This window comes from Typopeltis vanoorti, chromosome 22 (genome assembly GCF_054136105.1).
Source record: "Typopeltis vanoorti isolate ZY-2024b chromosome 22, IOZ_Tvanoo_1.0, whole genome shotgun sequence".
Classification (NCBI taxonomy): Eukaryota; Metazoa; Arthropoda; class Arachnida; order Uropygi; family Thelyphonidae; genus Typopeltis; species Typopeltis vanoorti.
The window spans coordinates 93,891,503-93,916,171 of NC_143570.1; the positions used below are offsets into that span (position 1 = coordinate 93,891,503).

At 38.7% G+C, this 24,669-nt stretch overlaps 1 protein-coding gene across 1 annotated transcript in view; it reads left to right on the forward strand.

The window, feature by feature from the left end:
• LOC150094572 (integrin alpha-9-like) overlaps positions 1–24,669 on the forward strand; it is a 337,988-nt gene that overhangs the window by 95,064 nt on the left and 218,255 nt on the right. The window contains exon 5 of the mRNA XM_090411818.1: positions 9,374–9,453. Coding sequence (XP_090267944.1) covers positions 9,374–9,453 — 80 coding nt within the window. The remainder of the gene's footprint in view (positions 1–9,373; positions 9,454–24,669) is intronic.

A 24,669-nucleotide genomic window follows, 5' to 3' on the forward strand; every position in this document is an offset into this window, starting at 1 on the left:
TCAGCGATTCCAAGCGTAACCAAATACCTGGATAGTGCAGTAACTGACCCTTAAGGTAGTGCAAGCTGAGGCAACTCGTAGCAAAGGTGGAGCAAGTTCCGATCACTATTCTTGATATTTACTCATAATGTGAACTTAGTTCCTAGGAGCTGTATTACTGTTCTACATTATGAGAGAAGGTCACTACCCAGACCGGTTTCAACTTTTATTGAGGTCTCATCAGTGAGTAGGTAGACCTAGTTTATAATACCAAGTTTGTAGCGAACAGAACTTGCATCCCTTCTATGAGAATTGCCAAGAGGTGTCCTAAGCAAAACTTTTATTTCCTATTTCATACTATATTCAATTCATTTATCAAGCTCTGTAACTAAATACTGTGTGATCTCTACCTTCAGATCTATTCAGGTATGTCTAATTAGTGATTTTTCTAATGCATAATAAATTTTAATTATTAAAACTATTATTTGGGCAACAGTAGGGTTATAATAATGGGTGACTTTAATTATGGAAGTATTGACTGGAAGTAGGTGACATCATCTCATACAGCAATGATAGAAGATGTCACCATGGTGCCACTAGTTGGAGGGAGAGTGATCATGTGGTCTTGACATGGGGAGTGGCAGGCCACGTATGAGGTTAATCAAACAAGAGATATGTGTGTAATTACAAATCAAGGAACTATGATAAATTAAAAAAAAAAAAAAACAGATTGCTCATGTGCAGTGGCTTGATCGGTTGAAAGGGAGAGAAATCAATAGTGCCTGAGATTTGGTGTGGAATAAAATTACTTAGGGAAATGTTAGATTATGTTTTTAAGGTTTTGGGAGGATAAATAGGAGTGAAATGGATTAATTGTGGAATTATGGAGGAGATATAAAGAACAGGATACCTATCAGCAGCATGATTAATATACGATGCAAGCTAGGAAGGTGGTGACAAGTGTTTTTTGCTAGTAGAAGAAAGGGTGAATATGGAGAACTGACTTTAGTTGCTGCAGATGAAAAAAGAGTCACATCTGCTGAAGATAACTAGGAAATGTTTAATGAGTATTTTGTTAGTGTGTTTCATGCAGGAGGCTTAGAGTAGTGTTGAATAGCAAAGGAAGGAGGACAGACAACTCACAGTTCAAGAATGGGAAGTGTTTAGAATTTTAAGTAATCTTGATGTTAATAAAGATGTGGAATTGGATGGGATATCACCACATATATTAAGGGAATGTGCAAAAGAGATGCCAGTACACTTGACCTGGTTGTTCGACAGAAGTCTGGCAACAGAAATAGTCCCAGAAGAGTAGAAAGAAGGAAAAAATAGTGCCACTGCATAACAGAGAATACAAGTCAGTAGTGTCAAACTGTGTAAATAAGTTGGTGCCACAATTTATGTCAAGTATAGTGGTATAGTGTTAGAGAGAGAATACAAATGTGGATTGATGAGAATGGAAAATTTTCTAGAGAGCAGCATTGATTTGTTTGAGGGAGGTTATGCTTTAGTAACTTGGTTACATTTTATGACTGGATGACTTGCATATTTGATGGGAGAGATGCTTATACAGTGATTTATTTGGATTTGAACACCACATAATAAACTACTGTTGAAATTTGGGCAGGAAGGGGTTAGATATTCATTTGGTAGCTTGGTTACAAGGCTGGTTGATTATTATAGCCAGAGATTTGTGTATGGAGATGCAGCATCCCAAAAAAGGAAGGTGATGAGTGGGGTGCCACAAGGTTCTTTTCTGGGAGCACTGCCATTTATAGTACAGTGTGTGAAAGGAGATATTCAGTTGTTTGCTGATAATGCTAAATTGGAAAGATTAATGTCAGGAAATTCTGATGTGTTGTTGCTGCAAGAGGATTTGAATAGGTTAGTGCTTAATGCTGAAGAATGGGGATGTCATTTCAATGACGCTAGTGTAAAGATCTGGTTACCTGACTATATTGGTGATAGGGAAACATTGGAGAGAGTTCAGAGATAAATAACTAAGACTGTCTCAGGATTCTGGAATATTGAGTATGAGGACAAATTGGTAGATTGAGGGAATATGGTCTTCGGAACTTGAATGATAGGAGAAGGAAGGGGGGGATGATATGATTGAGACAGATATGATTGAGGTGAGAGGAGTCTGCCAAATAGATGTAGAGGAATTATTGCATAGGATAATGGGTGACTCAAAGAACTAGAGGTCATCCCTGAAGGCTGTACATGAGTCATGAGAGTAAAGAAGCTTGGCTGGTGGTGAACAAGTGGGATGTGTTGCTAGAATGAGTTCTGAGGGGTTCAGCATTGAATGTGTTCAAAGCAAATTATAATAGTTATTGTGGTCTGTCAGTATTTGACCTCCTGTAATGAGTCTTTGGACTCCATGGAGGCATGGAAGTAATCTTCTTCTGCAGCTTGTCCCACTTAAGTAGGGTCGCTGTTTGTGGTGAGTCTCCTCCACATCCTCCTATTTGGATGTGCTATAACCACATCCAAGTTCTTCATCCTCAAGTCCTCCTCGACCCACTCCCTCCATCTCTTCTTTGGCCGCTCGTGCTTCCTCCTCCCCTGCACATCCATCTGCATGACCTTTCTTCTCACATACTCATCCTCCCTCCTCATCACATGACCAAACCATCTCAACCGTGCCTCCTGTATCTTCTCTCCTAAGTTTGTAACTTTTACTGTTCCCCTCACATAGTCATTTCTCAGACAATCCTTTCTGGTCACACTGCACATCCACCTAAGCATTCTCGTCTCCACTACCTCTATCCTGCTGATGTTATTTTTTCTCAGGGCCACAGTTTCCATAACATAGCTTGTCTCACTATTGTCCGATAGATTTTACCTTTTAGATTGATTGGCACCCTCTTATCGTATAGCACTCCAGCCATCTCTCTCCAGTTCCTCCATCCCACTTCCTTCTTGGCCTCTCCATTCTCTTCCACTGTTGAACCTAAGTATCTAAAGCCCCTAACCTTCCTGATGACATTTCCTTCCAGCTCCAGATCTGTCTCCTCGCTGCCATTCACTTTGCAACACATATACTCTGTCTTACTTCTGCTCAGTCTCATACCTCTCTCTTCCAGTACTTTTTTCCATCTTTCTAGTTTAGCTGCCACTTCTCTTGATTTTACACCGAGCAAGATGTCATCCCATACAACATTGTCCAAGGTGCATCTTCTCTCACCTCCTTCGTCACCACCTCCATCACAATATTAAACAGGAACGGACTTAATGCTGACCCTTGATGTAAGCCAACTGTCACTTGAAAACTTTCTATCTGTCCCAGGCAGGTCCGAACTCTTGTCTTCACATTTCTGTACATCTTCTGCACCAACCTGACATATTTCTCCAGTACCTTCTTCTCCCTCAGACGCCTCCAGACTTCTTGCCATGGCACTCTATTATACACTTTCTCCAGATCAATAAACACCAGATGTAGCTCCCGTTGTTTCTCTTGAAACTTTTCCATCATCTGCTGTAACCCAAAGATAGCATCTGTCGTTGATCGACCAGGCATGAAGGCAAATTGCTCCTTTGCAATCTCCACCTCCTTCCTTAATTCTTCCATCAAGAAACCTTTCTAGGATTTTCATTGTGTGGGACATCAACTTTATTCCTCTATAATTCTTACAGTCTTGTGCATCCCCTTTACCCCTGTAGATGGGGACAAAAGTACTTTCCCTCTATTCCTCGGGTATATTTTCCTGTTGGCAAACTTTCATGAACAGGTCCCACAGCAGGTCAATTCCCTCTTCCCCAATGCCTTCCATGCCTCCACTGGGATCTTGTCAGGGCCCACCGATTTTCCATTCTTCATCCTCTTCATGTCCTCCTTCACTTCCACTCTACTGATGTTCTGCACCATCCCCTCAGAAGGCTGCCCATCTTCTCTATGAGTCCTTGCATTTTCCTCATTCAATAGTCCTTCAAAGTATATTTTCCATCTATTTCTTATATCCACATCCCTCCTTAATACTCTTCCTCCAGAGTCTTTCATCTGCCTCACATGTAAGAGGTCCTTTGATGCCTTATTTCTACATTTTACTAATCGATGAATTTTTCTCTGTCCTTCCTTGTTTCTAATTGATCATAAAGATCTTGATATGCCATGGCCTTCGCCTGTGCAACAAATCATATAACTCAGCTGCATTGTGTTTCCATAATTATCAATGTGTCATCTACATATCTCCACCAAATTGACAGTTTAGGATTTGTAGATAACAAGACCTAATTTTCGAACTTTTCCATGAATAAGTCCACACAAGGAGATAAAGGGCTTCCCGTTGCAAGGCCCGAAACTTGTTTGTAGATTTTTTCATTCCATCGGAAAAACATTTGTAAATAACAGTACAACATCCAGACTAGGCAGAATGTTTGTTCATGAGATAGGAATTTCTCCTAGTTTTTCTACAAAGTGTTGTGTATTTTTGATATATGCATCTGTGTGTTGTAATGTGCTCCTTTAGAAGATGAGCAGGATGTTTTGATAACAAATAAGTTGTCAAGCTAATACCATCTACGATCAGTCAAAGACGAATATTAGTTTTGTATACTTTTGGTAATCCATATAAATGTCAAACTAACGGATACATGGATTTCAGTTTTTTCTTAAGATCCGCAGGCCATGTAATCATGTTGCATAAAAGGTTGTTGGTTCCTACATGGTTCATCCAAGTAGGGTTAGAATCTAACTGAGGAAGTAGAAGTATCAGAAAGTAAAATTGAAATTTTGGTCATATAATCTGTTGTATTCAAGATCACAGTTGAATTGCCTTTGTCAGCCTTAAGTACTATAATATATTTATTCTTCTTTAAATTAGATGGTGCTCTTTTTTCTAAGGCACTGATATTCTTTTTAGGAGGAATATCAGCAATGGATATCCTAAAAAATAGCAAAAAAAATACCACTCTCTAATCCCTCTCTACAACAAATCCATGGCATTCATTACAGAACTTCAGTTTCCATCCCTTTTGTTATTGAACTCTCACAAAAACTTGCTAATCTCCTGAAATGTCATGACATTAGAGTAGCCTTCAAACCAATTATGACAGTATGAAATCTGTTATGCTCACCCAAGGATCACAACTCTTTTACAAATATCCTAGAGTTTACAACATCCCATGTTCTTGTGGTCTTAATTATATAGGACAAACTTCGAGAAGTTTAGAAATAAGACAAAAGGTACATATTGGAGATGTCAACAACAACAGAGAGAACAGTTCAAGGGTATTCCATTTCTTCAACACTAACCACAACATTGAATGGGATAAGAGCTCCATGCCATACATAGAAGAAGACTACAGCTCCCGCAACATAAAAGAGGCTACAGTGGTAATCAAAAACAACAGCAAAAAATAAATAAAAAAAAACAGCATCAAATTCCCCCACTCTGTACTAAGACCATAGTAACACGTACAGCTGCCACCCAACATCCTTTCACAGTACACCTTGAAGCCAACAGAACAAGTTTCTTTTCCTCTTTCTTCATCCCTGCTACTGCTGTACTGTGAAACAGCCTTCCCTCTGATGTATTTCCAAAGGAATACAATATGTAGGCTTTTAAATCGAATGTCAACAAGTTTCTCCTTTCTCATTCCGCTGCCCATATACGGTACTAAAGTACTATAGGTTGACCGGCCAACCTCTCATATATGGGCCCAACATAAAAAAAAAATATATATATATATATATTCCAATCCACCGAGTCCTGAATTCTGGTCTTTCACCAATTTCTCCAATACCTTAACCATCACTCCTGAGATGAAAATTGGCCTATAATTTACTACTTCTGTCTCCTTTATGCAAAGAAACTATTTTGCCCTCTTGCCACTCCATTGGCACCTTCAACTGAGGTTTAAATTAAAGAGCTTGGTCAGAGGAGCTGATAATTCATTTTCACATTCTCATAATACACAGGCTAATATGCCATCTAATCCCATGGTGTTTGTATTGAAATTCTGCAATATTTTAAGCACCTCCATTTCTGCAACCTTTATTCTTCTATCAGTGGTAGCATTATAATAGAATGTGAGCAAGTTGCTAAAACATGACCTTCCCTTAGTAAAGCCATGCTGTTCGTTGCAAAAATTTTGCATGCCTGGTAATTTCCAAGGTCAAAACTATGATCACTTTCTCCACATGGAAGAAGCATAGCTAGATTGGTTAGTGTTTAAGTTCTCTGATGCAATGATCAGAAGTTCAGACTCTTGAACTTCATGTCCCCTGTGTTACCTTGGTAATTATCTCTCAGCAGCTGTATAAATTCCATTTCCTTCCCTGCCTGAGACCATTCCTCCTCCCAGTTTATGTCCCTAAGTTGAAATCCCCCATAATGATTACTCGTCCTGTGCTCACCATGCTAATTTGAGAGTGCCTATCATCTACATTCTCCTATATACTGTCTGGATTGTAGCAGCAAACATTACATATTTAGTCCTGTTGGCCTCTATCTCATACCAGATAGCTTCAAATGAACTACCCTGTGAATCTCTGTTTCTGTGATACTTCTACTCTTTCTGGTTTTAATTCCTCTGCTATTATTAAAAAATATGAATGGGAACATAGCAGTGAGACTGGATGGCATATCAGCCTGTGCACCACGTGAATGTGCAAGAGAATTGGAATTGCCCCTGACGAAGTTGTTCAGTCTAAGTCTCAGCACTGGCAAGGAAGTAGAAAGAGAGTAAGATGTCCCTATAGTTGAAATCCCCCATAATGATTACTCAACCTGTGCTCACCATGCTAATTCTGTCTTGGAGGTGTCTCCAAGACAGAAGTAGCAAACAGCAGACTACAGACCAATTAATATATTGTGAGTGGTTGTATTTGGAAAGTTGGTGAAAGGTAAAATACAACAGTGGGTGGATAGGGATGCAATACTCTATAGTGGGCAGCATTGCTTTGTAAATGGTAGGTCCTGTCTTAGTAACTTATTCACATTTTATAATAACGGGACAGCAGAATTAGATTAAGGTAATGACTATACCTTGAACTGCTTGACTTTGTCAAGGCATTAACAACTTACAACATGGAAAACTAATAAAAAAAAACTAGATCAAATGGGAGTGGATTATGAACCTAGTAGCATGGATGGGGGTTGTGGTTGATGGACAGACACCAGGGAGTAGTATACAGTGGAGTGAAATCTAGGAGCATGCTGGTAACTGATCAATCACACAGGGAAAGATTTAAGAAGGGATATTCAGTTGTTTGCTGATGATGCAAAACTGGGGAGAGTAATAGTTGATAAAGGTGATGTAGATTATTATTATTACCCAAAGACCCCATGGAGTCAAAGACTCGTCTAGGAGTTCCCTTTGTCATACACACAGCTCATCATACCATGCCTTAAACACATTCATATTCTCTGCAGACACTACACTCTGAAGCAAGGCATTCCAATCATTCACAACTCTTCATGCAAAAAACCTGCTTCTCATAGAGCATCCAGGGATGGCCTCTTTTTCTCCCCTGATCTCCCCATTTTACAAAAACCTCTTCAACATTGATTCTATAACAACCCTTTACCAACTTGTATGTCTCTATCATATCACCCTGCTCATTCTCCTAATCACTAGAATCTGTAAATTGCAACTTTTCAACCTTTCCTCATATTCAGTATTTCAGAGATCAGAAACTATCTTAGTCAGTTGCCTCTGGACCCTTTCCAACATCTTTTTCCAACAGCAATGATAGTATTATATACTATGAAGAATGATGTTAATAAAAAAAGAAACTGTAGACAAACCATTTGTAAATTTGTATTGAATGACAATGAAGAATAAACATTCTTTAACATTTCTATGGCATAAATAATTATGATTTGCTTGCATTTAAAAGCTTTGTTTTAATTTCTTTGAATAAATAAATCATTGTTTAAGCAAAGAATACTGTTTTGTTAACCTTTATTTAGCATTACTATGCTTTTATGAAATTTCATAGTTGGAAATGTAAACTTCTGTTTTTAACAATAAGTCTGTGAGAAATAAATTCCTACTTAAGAAGTTTTCGCTTTATGAGCTCATGCAAGGAACGAATTAACTTGTAAAGTCAGTACCTACCTGTATTTCATTATAGTCATTCATTGTTATTATTTTTACAGCTATTTTTGCCTGTTTTTGTTTAGGAGTGTCCCTTATTTAAATATAAATTATTTAAAATTTTATTTTAAAAACCGCAACTATCCCACACAACTAATAAATTACGTGAACAGAACAGCAAAAACCCGTCAAAACACCCCTACAACCAAAACAGACTTCTCAACATGAAAGGTCATCAAACTGCCCTACATCCAAAACACATACAAAGCCTACAAATACATTTTCAAACACATGGTTTATAAACTAGTATTCACCACGAACCAAAAATTAGCAACTCTCTTAAAATCCACTAAATCTCTCGCGCACAAAGAAATATTAGAACACCACAATGTTGTCTACAAATTTCCTTGCCAAAAGACTGTGATATCACCTACACAGGTTCTACCATCAGGTCTTTATGGGCCAGACTACAAGAACACTTCTGGGACCATAACATCCCTATTCCAGAACATTTAAACACAAAAAAATGCATCATCAAAAAGAAAAATAGAATACAGTGTACAGGGAAGACAGAAATAGCAGATCACACCCTTGAACAGAAACATTACCCGCAAATTGACAAGGCCATAATAATAGACAAACAAGACAATGAAACAATGCGAATATCAGAAACTATTGCCATAAAATGTGACGAAAACTCGATCAACGTCCACCGACCCTACCTAATTTCCGAGTGTTGGAAGCGCCACAACATAAAAATTAGGTCAAGACCCCGACCAATATGCGATAACATAAGCTCCCCTAAAGCAGATACACCAAGCCACCATGACATAGCCCTACACTTATCCCGAAATGTTCCGATGACGAAACATGATCGAAACGACTCGCACTCCGTTAATGCTCTCCCCCACCCCTGTTTCCCATAAGACCCTTCCCCTTCCCCAAAGTAGCGCCCTTAAATATAATATATATATATATATATATTATTTTGAAAAAAACAGGTTTTCTAATTAATCCCCCTCCCCCTCAACAGCCTAAACAGCAGAAGTATGGAGAACGAAGACATCCTAACATCTAAACAAGGTATGTGCAAAATTTCTTCCTCTATTAGTCTGCATATATTTATCCTTAAAATACATTTATAATACCCTATGAATTCTTGAGTAAAAAGCCAATGTATTTAAAATAAGGGATACTCCTAAACGAAAACAGGCAAAAATAGCTGTAAAAATAATAGTTTTTAAGAGGAGTAACATGGGAATTTCCAAGAAATAATACCTATATTCATAGTTATGTTCTTATGAAAGCAGTATATATTTAAAATCTTTCTTTGTTTATTTTGTCGTAGGTGATGTTTCTGACTGGATGTGGTGAAGATAATGAGTGCCTTTCAGATTTAATTATAAAAGCAACAATTCTGGAACAGAAGTATATCTAAAACTTTCAGTGAAATATTTAATATATATATATATATAATCATCAATTTCCTTATATGTATCCCAAAGGGTATTCAGGTTACTATGACAGCATTACATGATCAGTTTACATTATTAATAATCTCCTATCAACAATTTTCCTGCAAGTTGTTTATTATTTTAACGGTATAATAGAACACAGAAACTAAGTAAATAATTAATTTATTAACTTGATGCTGATATTTCGCTGGTATTATAACCAGCATCTTCAGAGCACAAAAACACTGTTTGTCACAATACGCGAGACTAAAACAACATGGTGTACTTAAACAAAATTGTAGCAGCACTTACACCACACCTTCTTGGCCAACAGCTACAATCCACAAAAAATAAACAAAATACTAAACACTCCTAAGAAACCCCTCCCACCATCCACCACAGAGAACTACAACAAAACAGTCACCATCCCTTACATTAAAGGCACATCCGAAAAGATCTCAAGAATTCTCAATAAACATAAACTACGCACTACATTCAGACCATGTAGCAAAAGAGCCACCCTCATCCGCTCACCCAAGGACAGCATTCCTCCTTTATCACATCCAGGAGTCTACCAAGTACCCTGCTCATGCAATCAAGCCTACTAAGGTCAAACAGGAAGAACTGTGAATATCCGCATCAGCGAACATAAACGATACGTCCGGAAATATCATTATGGGAAGTCGGGCCTAGCAGACCATGCTCTGGATACCCCTGCACACAGGATCAACTGGAAAAACACAAAAGTACTACACAGAAACCCATATAAATCAGAGAGATTGTTCTTAGAGATGACAGAAGCCCTAAAACACACTCCAAATCTCAACAAATATGGCTGTATTAACTTGCCGAAGATCTTGGAGACAGTCATATTAAGAAAAAACTAGCGCTTTTCTAGGACTCTAGTAATATATGATAGCGTTTTTTTTTTTTTTTTTTTTTTTTTTTTTTTTTTTTTTTTTTTTTTTTCAGATAGAGGGCGCCAAAATCAGGACTCTAGTCTTTGTGTTGCTGCTACAATTTTGTTTAAGTACACCATGTTGTTTTAGTCTCGCGTATTGTGACAAACAGTGTTTTTGTGCTCTGAAGATGCTGGTTATAATACCAGCGAAATATCAGCATCAAGTTAATAAATTAATTATTTACTTAGTTTCTGTGTTCTATTATACCGTTAAAATAATAAACAACATGTTCCACGAACACATAAGTCTGTCCACAAATTTTCCTGCAAATCAGTCTATTACATGTGAGCACTCCAATATTGTCATGTTTAACATATTATGCTTCTAAGGCACTTCTGACTAAATCAATCCACCTAGACCTTGGTCTTAGTCTGAGTCTCTTTCATGCCATCTTGGAATCAAACACCTGTTTTTGCTAACCTTTCTTCATCCATTCCATTTAAGTAGCCATACAACCTTAGATTAGCTCTGCTGACACATTCTTTAATACTTATAATGTCAAGTTCATTTCTAATATATTCATTTTTAATATGATTCTGCCATTGATGCATTAGTTCACTCTGCTAATTTTTCTCAGAAACCTTATATCTGTGGTCTCTGATCTTTGATCAAGTGCTTCATTTCCAACTCAACTCTCAGAATCATAACATAAAACTGGTTTAAACACTGTTTTGTATATTGCTAGTTTTGTTTCGGATAATTTCTCTCTTATTCCATATAAATTTATTTAACTGGCTACCCATCATACCAGCTTTGCTTATTCTGTTGTCTATTTCCAGATTTAACCTTCCATCATCACTAAAAACTGTGCCTAAATAGCTGAAATATTTTATTTGTTCTATAGGATCCCCATTCAAAATGCAGCAGAAATTTTCTATGCTCCTGCATAGTTTCGAGCTTTTTATTTCAGATTTTCATGACAAATTCATTATACCTGTTATTCAATTTAGTTAGTGAATCCAAGAGACTTGCACTAGATGTGTTTAGGAGTACAACATCATCTGCATACAGCAAAGAGCTAAGTTTGACATCTCCAATATTAATATCAGACCTAATGCCACTTTTTTTCACAATATGATCCATGTAGATGGTTAATAAGAGTGGAGATAATGTGCATCCTTCTCTTATCCCTGATTTTACATAAAACCAGCTTCCATTATTTCCTTCAATTCTAACTGCTGACTGACAATGTAAATATAGAATATGGATTGCTCTGAATAATATTCCAGTCACCCCATATAATTGTAGTGTTTTGAAAATCTTTTAAATCTACAAAACTTAAGTACAGATCCTTGTCATATTCCCATGATTTCTCAACTATTTGTCTTAAAGTGAAAATCTGATCTTGACAACCTCTATTTGGCCTGAACTCAGCTTGTTCTTCTCCAAGTTTCTCCTCCACAATCTTTCTCAACCTTTTTTCAAGTATGTTTGCATAAATCTTACCTGGAACACTTGGTAGAGAAATTCCTCTGTAATTCTCACATTCAGTTTTATTGTGAGAGCTCTACTCCAATATTTTTATTTCATGAGAGCTCTACTCCAATCATCGGGAATTCGCCTTTCTTACCAGGTGTTCTGAATTATGCAGTGTAGCCACTGCAAAACCTTTATACCTCCATAGTTAAGCATTTCTGGTCGAATATCATCTATTCCATCTGCCTTTCCACATTTCAAGTTTCTGATGGCTTTTTCTAATCAAGTATTGATATGTACTCCTCTTTGCATTCCTCTTGAAAATTTTCTAATATGGTTCTGTCACTGCTTGGTTCATTAGTCTTTCAAAGTAATTATTCCAGACATCTAGGATATCCTTATCTTCAGTTTTCATGTCACCTTTGTTATATTTGATTCCTTTTACAGCACTCTTCGTCAATAGCTTCCAGAACAGTTTGCCACCTACTTGATATTTATTTTCTATCAGGTCATCCCAAAAGTAATGTTGTATTTTTATACTGTGCTTGTTCAAATGTGTCTAAACATGAATTTTTAAAGCTATATAAGTACCGCTAAGATGAAGCGGCCTCATTCTAGTGGCTTCCATCATAAATAAAGGGTTATTTATGATGTATGATGGTCTTCCAAGGTGGAATATCATACATCATAAATAACCCTTTATTACTATAGAGGTCAGGTCACTGATGAGCACATTAGACACATCATGCTTTATGAGTTCGAAAAGCGGCAACACTGCAAAAAATGTGCAAGAAGTGCTGATGATAATGTTTTGAATGTGCGAAAGTGCCAGCGATGGTTCCAAAAAATTTTGACCAGGGGAATTTAGCTTGAAAGACTCCCCTTGTTCTGGGCACCCTATCTCTCTTTCAATAATGATATGCTGGAAGTTACTATTGCTATTTCTTGCAATAGTAGCTTCCAGCATAACTTAAGCATAACCATTGAAGATTTAGCAAAAAGATTTAGCTGATGAACAACAGTTGAAGAGAGTGCATCAACATTTGTGCTGTTCTTCATTCTCAAGTGGTTCAGTCCCTTACGCTCTCACCACCCTATCAGGCAATGCATTCCATGGTTAAACCACTCCTCACCCTCTTTCTCAGAGTTTCCTTTCGTAACTTCCAGGAATGGCCATTTGTCATCACTCCTTCCTGCTGTTCAACCAAGCAAAAGAACTCCCCAGTGTCAACCCTGTAATCACCTCTCAACAGTTTAAAAGTCTCAATCATATCACCTCTCCTTCTCTCCAACAAACTCTGCAGTCCATATTCCCTCAGCCGATCCTCATAACTAACATTGTACAGTCCTGAAACTGTCTTTGTTATCTGCTTCTGTGCCCTTTCCATAGTTAATTTATCTCCTTCAAATCCTGCAGACCAAATCTGAGAACAGTAGTCCAAGTGTGGTCTGATCAGGGTCTTATACAACGGAATGATAACTGTTTTATCTCTGCAGGTCAGTGTTCTTCTCATTATTGCAGCAATCCTTTGTGTTACCTTCACCACCTTTGCAATATGTCCCTTGAATTTCAGGTTTCCATCAATCATCAACCTCTTGTCTCCCCTACTTCCTCCAGTATATCTTCTCCAATAGAGTATGCAGCATCCCATTGATGTGTCCCAAACCTCAAGACCTTACATTTTGCTGCATTAAACCAATACCCCCATTTATCCATTCTCCTTAAATTCCCCCCACAATTGTTTCTTTTTTGCAGCTCCAGCTTGATGATGAAATTCATCCATTTAACTCCCACTTGATTTACTCTCCTGACTCTAGGTATGCAGTCTGCCATTACCTCCCTCAAGCACCTCTTTACCACTTCCCTTACACTATCAACATCCCACCCTTGCAGTTTTGCATGCCATGGCACTGATTTCAGCAATCTCCTAAGCTAGTCTTACTTACCATTCCTGTAATTCTACACGAACTCCATCTTAACTGAAAATTTCACACATTTAGCCATCTCCCAGGTCAAGACCATATAATTACTCTCACCAATTGGTGGCAACATGGCCATATTCATTATAGACAAATTCTCAGATGCAGTTACTAGATCGAGCACTCGTGAATCCCTAGTCTATTCCATTACTCAGGTAATTATCCCTTAGTTACTGCATAAAATCCACTTCTTTTCTCCCATGTGTCCTCTTCTTCTTCCAATTAATGTTAGCATAGTTGAAATCCCTCATAATAATTACCTGTCATCCACTCATTGAGTCTCTTTGCCTATGCATACTATCTGTCATCTATTTCATCGCCTGGTCTATAGCAGCACTCAACTGTATATTTTGTTCTGCTGGCCTCAATCTCACACCAGATTGTCTCAAATGTGCTATTTTCACTATCCTGCAGTTGAACTTCTATTCTCTTTGGCTTGGCTGCAGTTCAATAGCTATCATCAATAACACTCCCCTCCCCCATTCTTTTCTCTCTGTCTTTCTTGAACACTATGCTCTTCACATTCTATCCCACTAACTATATCATCTTCTGTTAGCCATGTCTAGCCAAAGATATATGAAAGGAGATTAATTGGCTGAAGCAGCAAAGCAAAACCTCCCTATATTATGTTTCAGTTATGTTGCTAGCAGAATAAAGTATGATTATGGAAGACTAACTTAGTTTCTGGAGATGGAACACAGGTCACATCAAATTGTTCAGTGACTATTTTGTTAGTATATTTCATACAGAGGTTAGGATTAGTGTTGAATAAATGAAGACTGAAGAAAGTTCAAGACTAGGAAGTGTGTAGAATTTTAAGTAACAGTAACATAAATACAGTTAGAGGTCTGGATGAGATATCACTGTGTATATTAAGGGAACATACAAAAGTGCTACCTCTGCCTTTGTCCTTGTTTATTCGAAAGGGCATTCTGAATAAATAACCCTGAAAAGTAAGCATAAATAGATTATAGTTGCAGTGCATAAGGCACTATTCAGGCTTCTTATGGATTTCTCTGAACAGAACTTGTTACCTGGTTATGGGCAGTAAGAAAGCATTAGAGCAGAGGCAAATAACACTGTCTTATGATTTTGGAATGTAGAATATGAAGGCAGATTAAGGGAATAGAGTCTGCAGAACTTGGTTTATAGGAGGAGAGGAGATAATGTGATGAATTATAAAGTTTGTGAATGAGCCTGTCAAATAGATATAGGAGAATTATGCAGAATTAGCAGAATGTGATGATGAGAATGGAAAAATCATCCGTGAAAGCTGTAGAAATATAATCATAGTATTTTTGCAATCTCTGCATCTTTTACATGATGCTTTTTGGCTTGATGATACCTGTGTTAAATTATATTCACTTTTGAGAGCCAACTTTTCAGTGTTTGCCTTGGTTCTTAGATGAAACATTTTGATTAGTTTAGTGGTTGTTATATCCACTTTCCCATCAACAGGCTGTGAATTTGAATCCCACTGAGAACACGGATGTTCTGTGAATGTCTTTAGGTAGTAGACAGATTTATTTCCTGGTATGAGATCACTATCTTGTTTATTAAGTCGTGCAGTGCATTCTAAAAATACCACCTTTGGTATCTAGAGCAGTTTTTTTTATATTATTATTATTATTCAGGCCTTCATGGAGTCAAAAGACTCATCACAGGTGGTCCTTCCTAGGAAACACAAGTCTATCAAGACTCATTGCGGGAGGTTCCCTCCTAGGAAGCATGAAGTCTATTCATACCACTTCTTGAACTCATGGACCGTTCTCACTCTCACCACTCTATCAGGCAATGCATTCCATGTTTCAACCACCCTCCATGCAAAGAAGCTACTCCTCACCCTCTTGCTCACAGCTTCCTTTCGTAACTTACAGGGATGGCCCCTTGTCATCACTCCTTCCCACAGTTCATCCAAGCCAAAAAATTCATCTGAGTCAACCTTGTAACCTCTCAACAGTTTAAAAGTCTCAATCATATCACCTCTCCTTCTTCTATCCACCAAACTCTGCAGTTCACATTCCCTCAGCCGATCCTCATAACATTGTACATGCTGAAACCATCTTTGTTATCTGCTTCTGTACCCTTTCCACAGTTAACTTATCCCTTTCAAATCTTGGGGACAAAATTTGAGAACAGTAGTCTAAGTGTGGTCTGATCATGGTCTTATACAATGGAATGATAACTCTTTTATCTCTTTAGGTCAGCGTTCTTCTCAGTTTTGTAGCAGTCCTCTTTGATTCCTTCACCACCTGCAATATGTGGTGAAGGAATTCAATGACATTGCAATATGTGCCCTGAATTTCAGGTTTCTATCAACCACCAACCACAGATCTTGTCTCCCTTTCTTCCTCCAATACAGTATTGATGTGTCCCAAACCTCAAGACCTTACATTTTGCTGCATTAAACCGAAATCCCCATTCATTTGCCTATCTGTCTAATTTATTCAAATCCGCTTGCAGGGCTACCATATCTGCACTATTACTAATAACCTTTCCAAGCTTCACATCACATGCAAACAACTGAATATCTCCCTGCAATCCACTGACAATATAGGTCCCAGTACTGAGCTCTGCAGGACCCCACTTGTAACCTTCTGCCTCCCTGAAACTGCCCCACCATACACAACTCTCTGTTACCTATCGGACAACCAATCCTGAATCCAGTTGACCACATTCAAACCCATGTGCTGCAACTTAAATATCAACTTATCATGTGGCACCCTGTCAAATCCCTTCGCTAAATTCAAGAAAATGGCAGTGTATGCCTTTCCCTCATCAACTGCTCTTTTAACTTTATTATAAAAGGCTACCATATTACTAATACAAGAGCATCCCTTAACAAATCCATGTTGACTCTCACAGATAACATTACCCTCATCTGCCAGATGCTGTATATGGTCCCTCACTAATTTCTCCAAGATCTCGACAACTACTAATGACACACAAACTGGCCTATAATTAGACACTTCCAGTCTGCTACTGCCCTTATGCAATGGCACTATCTTACCTTCCTTCCATTACCTGGGCATCTTTCCCATAGCCAAACTTTTATTGAAAAGCCAGGTCAAAGGAGCTGTGAGTTCTTTAGCACATTCCCTCAAAACTCATGGTGAAATACCACCCAGTCCCACAACTTTACTGACATCCAGAGTACGCAGTATTTGGAACACACTCTCCTCCTGCACCTCTAAACCTCGAACCTACCCTATCCCTCTAGTATTGAAACCTACTTCTCCATGATGAAATACTCCAATAAAGTGTTCATTGAACAACTGCCTTATGTCCTCTGCATCAGTCACTCTATTCCCATTTTTATTCCACAATGTCATTCTTCCACAATCATTTCTTCTCCTGCTGGCCACATAGCTAAAAAATTCCCTAGGATTTTCTTCGGGTCTTAGGGCCAGTCTCTTCTTATATGCTAGTTTCGCCTTCCTTACTATGCTAGTCACTCTCCTGGCCTGTGTCTTATATTCGTTATGCATCTGCTCTTCACTTATCTCTTATATAGCCTCTTTTTCACATCCACTTCCTGTTTAATATTGTTTATCATCCACTTTACACCAAATTGTGTCCTCTTCTTCACTTGTGGAATACAGCTTACTATTGCTGCCAACAAATATTCCTTCACAATTTCCCCAGCACTAATGATATTTGGGCCTTCCAATTCCTCCCTCCATGAAACTTCCCCAAGTTGATATCTAAGACCGTTATAATCACCTGCTTTATAATTCCACATACGTTTCCCTCTCTTTGATACTCCTGCATGTCTATTCATCTTCCAAGTCAAAACCACATGGTCGCTCTCTCCAACTAGTGGGAGAGATGCCATCTCAGTTATTATCAACTCTTCTGATGTCATGACCAAATCCAAAACTCTTGTTCCCTCTATTACATGTTACCTAAGACATTTGTCCCTCAAGAATTCTAGAAATTCCATTCCCTTATTGCTACATGCATCTTACTCTCCCAATTTATATTTCTGTTGTTAAAATCTCTCATAACAATCATTCTGCTTAAACTTGCCAAGCTCAACTGTCTAAACATCTCCTGGTCTCCGCCCTCTGTGCTCCTTGGTTTGTAGCAACACCCCACTAAATATCCTGTTGCCCACCTCTACCTCACACCATATGCTTTCAAAATCATTAGTGTCACTGCCTTCTAAATCTTCTACTCTTAGAGGACATAAGTCATCACTTTTCATAAGCAGTACTCCTCCACCATGCTTTCTCTTCCTATCCTGCTGAAAAATGCTGTACCATGCTACTTCTATTCCTGTTATTATATCCTCTTCTGTCAACGACATCTCAGTGATCCCAATAATCTTTGGCCAGGTTGATGCAATCAGCACCATTAATTTCTCTCCTTTATTCCGGATACTCTTGGCATTAGTATAAAGCATAAGAGGGTTTCCCGAATTGCAGAGCTTCTGACTCTGTTCAGTTTTGTCAGTCCCGCAACCCCTCGAAGGAACCTCATTTCAGCCGCTTGGATTCATGTCCACATTCTTTCGGTCATTACCCAACTCTCATAGGTGAGGATGGGGACGACTGTATTGAAGACAGCCAGCTTTGCCTTCTGGCTTAACTCCCGCTTCAATACTATCAAACGGCCAAGCTCAAGCAATATTGAGCTTGCTAAGCCAATTCGAGTATCTAGCTCTACGAACCATTTTCCATCATTCGTGAATATGGACCCAAGGTATTTAAATTTCTCCACCTGCCTCATTGGGACTCCACTTACATGTAGAGTGCACTGGGATGGTTGTCTTGAGACCACAAATGTTTCAGTTTTGGCCACACTGATCTTCATTCCGGTGTCTGCAGAAACAGCTACAAACCTATCCAGGGTCCGCTAGAGGTCATCTGTATAAGAGCTCAGCAGAACTAGGTCATCTGCAAAAGCAGACGTCCAATGCTACATCTTCCAATTACGACACACTCACTGCCATTGCTGTGCCTATCAATCCAGTCCATAAATATGAAATGGAGGGGTGACAGAACACACCCTTAGCGGAGGCCAACGGAGACTGTGAAAGGTTCAGATTTTGTGCTGTTTACCCTGACATAAAACTCTGGGCATTCATACAGGGACTTGATGGCAGCTAATAGTTGGCCACCCACTCCATACTCCTGGACTACTTGCCAAAGCTTATCCCAAGGAACCCGGTCATATGCCTTCTCCAAGTCCACAAAACATGTGTAGACATTCTTGGCATATTCCCAAGATTTCTCAAAGACTTGCCTTAAAATGAAGATTTGGTCAGTTGTGCTTCTACCAGGATGAAAACCACATTGTTTTTCCTGGAACTTTGACTCAACTATGCTCTTGCACTGTTTTTCCAAGCACCTAGCATACACTTTCCCGGGCAGGCTGAGCAGAGAGATGCCACGATAATTACTGCAATCCTTTTGGTCTCCCTTCTTGAAGACTGGTATTATTATGCCTGTCTGCCATTGCTTTGGTGCTCGCCCAGATCCAAGCAGCCTGACACACTCGAGTCAGCCAGAGAACACCGTCTCGATTTAAGGCTTTTAGCATTTTGGGCCAAATTTCATTATTGCCAGCAGCCTTGCCCAATTTTAGTGATTTTATTGCTAAATGGACATCTTCTGCTGTGAGACTAGTCATTGCCCTGATCTGCACCTCTTGGATGTCCACAACTGCTGGGCCACCTGGGTTAAGAAGACTCTCAAAGTATTCCCTCCATCTGTGGAGGATATCCTTCTCAGTTGTTAAAAGTGCACCATCAGAGGCCTTAATTGCCCTTGCTGTGCTCTATTTTCTCCCTCGAAGGTGGCAGATGGTCTGCCAGAATACTTTGTTTGCATTTGCATAGGATGAGTCTAATATTTCTCCAAAGGATTCCCGAGCCTTCTGCTTTGCTGTCTTTACTACCTCAGCAGCAGCTTTTCATGCCTCAGCATACTGCAAATGCATCTAAGGTGACCTGACCTTAAGCCATGTTAGGTAGAACTCCTTTTTTACCCAGACAGTTTGTTGGACTTCTTGGTTCCACCAAGGTGTCCTTTTCTCACTGCCCATTGCCATGCCGAGCCACTTTCTCCCACAGCATGAGAGTGCAGAGGCAGTGACAGCTGTTCTGAACAGCTTCCACTCCTTCTCAACATCTGCAGTATGCTTCGGAATCTCTTTGAACCTGGAGGAAATGTCATCTGCAAAATTCTTCCTCACGGCCTCGTTTTCCAATGCCTCCCATTTCACACGGTATAGCTGCTTAGTCCTACCAGCGTTGATGGTAGCATCTGGTTTCTGAAGCTGTAGAGTGCACACAACAAGGTGGTGGTCAGTTGACAGTTCTGCCCCTCTTCTCACATGAACGTCCAACACTGATGAAAATAGGTCTGCTGAGACTATAAAGAAGTCAATCAGAGACCTTTGTTCTGGTGTATCCCTGTACCAGGTATACTTATGGACTTTTCAGTGCTGGAAGAAGGTATTCATTATGGACAAGCTGTTAGTACAGCAGAAGTCCAATAATTTCAACCCATGCACGTTAAGGTCAGGGGCGCCGTTCCTCCCAACCACACTCCTCTATGTCTGGTCATCTGTTCCAACATGTGCATTGAAGTCACCCATTAGCAGGACTGATCCCATGTCTGCCACCCTGGCAAAAGCAGCATCCACTTCCTCTAGGAAGGCAGAGTATTCTGACTCCAGATTAGGTGCATAGGCTTGCACCACAGCCATGGTTTTTCATCTGAAGCCTTAACACACATACCCGTCCCCTCAATGGGATCCACTCAGCCTCCAGCTGTCAGACTGTGTCTACCACCAGAGTAGTAGAGCTTCCAGCCCTTATCCAGGTCGTCAGTTCCAGAGCCTCTCCTCTTGGTCGAAGAAAGCCCGAATAAGTCTAGCCGGTAGTGCTTGGCTTCCTCGATCAGTTCCAACTCCTTCCCTGTCAGAGAGAAGATGTTCAGTTGCCTAAAGCCATAGTCTGGTGCCGTTGTCATTGCCATTTCTGTCCTTTTGCAGAACCATTTCTTTGTGCTGCCCCTAAACACCTCCCCAAATGGGTAGCAGGCCCATTGATGGAGTTTCCTCTAGCAGAGTGCTGAGGAGTGGTGTCTAAGGGAGACCGTAACATATTTTTCGAATGGGTCCCTCTGCCTAAAACCCGAACACATCCCTTGGTAACCCGCGCGACAGACGATGCAGTATAAACATTTTTTGATGGCCTGATCATGTTACAGTGTTTGATAATGTCTTGTTAGTACAAGACGAAATGACACAGCAAAATTGGAAAGATTCCCCTCGAATACTCTAATAGCATTCGGGGGAAGGAGAAAGAAGAGAAGAAAGAAAGAAGCAAGGGAGGAAGTGGAGGGACTAGTCTACAGATAATATAACAGATGTATATTACATGAAGTAAGGCATGGTCCAACATCAGGTGCCTTGGGTTTGCCAAGCCCATACTCACTAAAGTGAGCCCCTGAGGCTATAAGTTAACTTAAATATATAAACATATATAAGTTAACTATAAGTATAAAACATATTTAAGTATACTAAATATCTCCATAATGAAAACTTATGTTATCTTCTTCACTGCTATGCGTTCGATTCCAACCAACCCCGCCTTCTCGGTAACTTATAGTTACCGAGTGAATATTTCTGTAATACAAGTGAAGAACACTTGTATTACAGAAAAACAGTGTAGCACAAATCTCAACAGAAGTCATGCTATTCACTGATTAAAAAAGCATTTTTTTCGGCACAGCTTGAAATCTACTGCCACATTCTTCGGCGACTATATAGTGCTCTCCCAATGAACAAGCTATTTGGAAACTGTACATAGATGGACCTAGAATACAAGATTTTGATAAAGCTAGGCATTTGGCTGAGATGGTGGAGAGGGAGTTGAAGTTAAGGAAGACATATTGTGAAACTCAACAAAAAATGTTCAAAGGATCAATTGGATGTTGACATGCATACTGACAAGTAAGGATAAATAATTATTCTCTCTCTTCTATAAGTATTGACATACCATATTTGGACTACTGTGCACAGTTTTCATTATCTCAGTATCTTTGGAACGAGGAAGCAGCCAGAGAAGATCTAGAGACAGGTGACCCCTGAAATCTAACCCATAGAGTTATCATTTCAATGAAATAAGATTGTTTACCAAGGTATGAGGATTATATTTTTTGTTTGAAACTCATAACAAGCAAAATAAGTGCATTGTTAGTGAATGAATTTAAGGAAGGATACTTTATGTGCATCAAGTGAATAATAGTTATTGTTGGAATCTTATAATAAGTCCATTGACACTTCATGGAGATTTCTGGATAATAACGAAGAGACCAAATATAGAACTTTTACAAGCCTCCACCAAAGTTCCAGTAGGCTCACATTGGGTGATCAAAATTATACACCACTTAAATAATCATAACTATTCATGCCATGCTGATCTATAAATTTACATCCTGTTCCTCAGAGATCAGATATGCTTTCAACTTAGCCCATCCATGTGGGGAACCTGGTTTTGGTGGAGAGGATCTCCCAGTGATACTTCTAGCCCTTTTCATTTTCTGTCTGATTCTGTTTTTTTCTTCCAACATTCTTTACTCTCCTCCTGTACCATTCCTTTGCCACCTGTAATTGTAACTAATTATAACTGTAATTCCTTTGCCATCTATTGTAACAGAAGGATAATAAAGACATGCTTCACTCTAACAATTTCCACTCATGGAGGCAGTTATCATTTGCCTCTCAGTAGGACCTCTTACTGTCATTCTTCATACTTCTAATGGGAGATTTAAATGGCCATAGTTCTCTTTGGGCTAGTGCACAAAATCAGAGAATGGGTTGTTGAGCACATGTCCAACAACATTAATATTTTCCTCATGAAGACCAGATATACTTTCTTCTGCATGCCTACCTGAACATTTATTGCTATTGAATTTCATCACTATCCTGCTTCCCATTGTTTAAGTGGAAAGTAGAGAATAACATCTATAGGAACAATCATTTACGCATTGATATCCATTCTTTTATCTAGGCAACCATGTAATCTAACAGATATATATATATATATATATATTTTTTTTTTTTTTTTTTTTTTTTTAATTCATTACGTGACACCTCCAGGTAGTCCATAGACTCATCAAGGAAGGGCACTTGCTCTTCATTAAAACTATTTATTGCAAAATGTTATTTTTTTATTTGGTTCTTTTTGTAATCTGAAGAAGCCGAAACCCTAATGAAAATGAAGAATATAAAAGATTAAGACAGACAAATAAAAATAAATGTAGATTTATTTTTATTTGTCTTTTATTTAAAGATATTTTTCTTTAAATATACAGGAAGTCTAATGTAGATAGAACCTATTTTCTGTTGATACATATGTAATATATTTTAATGTTTTGTCAGTGTTTTTTGTGCTATATATGTTTGAATAATGGCAACTCATGCAGTTCAGTTTGACAGTACATTACTGCCTAGCCCATTCCATTTAAGGACTAAATTTTACACAGCATATTACAATATTTTGTGGTATGTGGAAAACATAGGTGAATTAAAATAAATGCTTAGAAGTAGAGAAATTAAATAATTATCATTATTATTACATGGCACCTCCAGGGAGTCCAAAGACTTATCAAGGGAGGGCACCTGCTCTACAACAAACCGCAATCACACCAACGCCATCTACCACCCACCACAGTGGTATTTTCACAGACAATCACAAACATCCATGCCCACAGCAGGATTCGAACCCACATCCTTTTGGCTGGAGAACGGATACACTAACCACTCAGCCAACCAGGCCAGCAGATATCATGATGAAAACGAAATCAGTTTGACTGGAATATCTGCTGATCATTGGCGGAATTTGAATCAGCCTTCCTTAACACTATAGCAACATATCAAGTTACAGAGTATATAATATGAGCTTCCAGAATTGCATTACTGAAAATCAAATCACTTTCAGCTATTCCCCAAATCACAGTAGAATTCAGAATGTACAGAAGCAAAGAAAATCCAAAATTAAACAACAGGACTCCCCTTTTGGATACTTAATATTCCATTACTCTATGGGCAATATTCAATTTTCCATTTACAGGGAACCTGCCTTCACTGGCAGGTATTCTACCCTGCTTCACATCACCATTCATCATTAAAGTGAGGTATTATCAAAAGTCTTGTTTGCAGAGTTCTCAGAGTTTGTTCTTATCCATTAGAAGAATTCATTAAAATAAGAATGACATTGGCATCTAACTGGTATAATGACGTCACTGTTCAGAAAATAACAAAGAATTACATTCTTCAGCTAGACTACAAGCTGATTTTAAAAGGATTTCCATGCCTTACCATAAAAAAGACTTCTGAACAAATAGTACAGATTCTTCAGAAATACAATCTATACACTACTTCCAAACCAGCTTAAAAGTTATCTTCTTTCTCAATAGCTATCAAGAATAAATTGTGACCTCTATCCTTATGTGGTATTTATAAAGTGCCGTGTTCCTGCCAACTTTGGACAGATTGATAAGGAAAGAATATAAGAATACCAAAAGGAAAGAAGTGAATACCAAAACAATGTAAGATTTTTAGGCTCCGAGGTTTCCAGCCTTGTTTCATGCCATAGACAATAGACACGAAGTTCAGTGAAATCAAACTTAGATTTTGTGCTAATGTAGATTTAAATTCATTCATCTATTCTTTTAAACTTTGAAAGCTCTTGTGATTTTCCTAATTTTTATCACCAGACTACATGCCTATGTTGTAGTTTTTGGAAGCAATTGCCATAAACTGTTCCAGTGTTTATGGTGATTCCTGTTTCCTGTTCAGTCAGCTGTGAGTGAGAC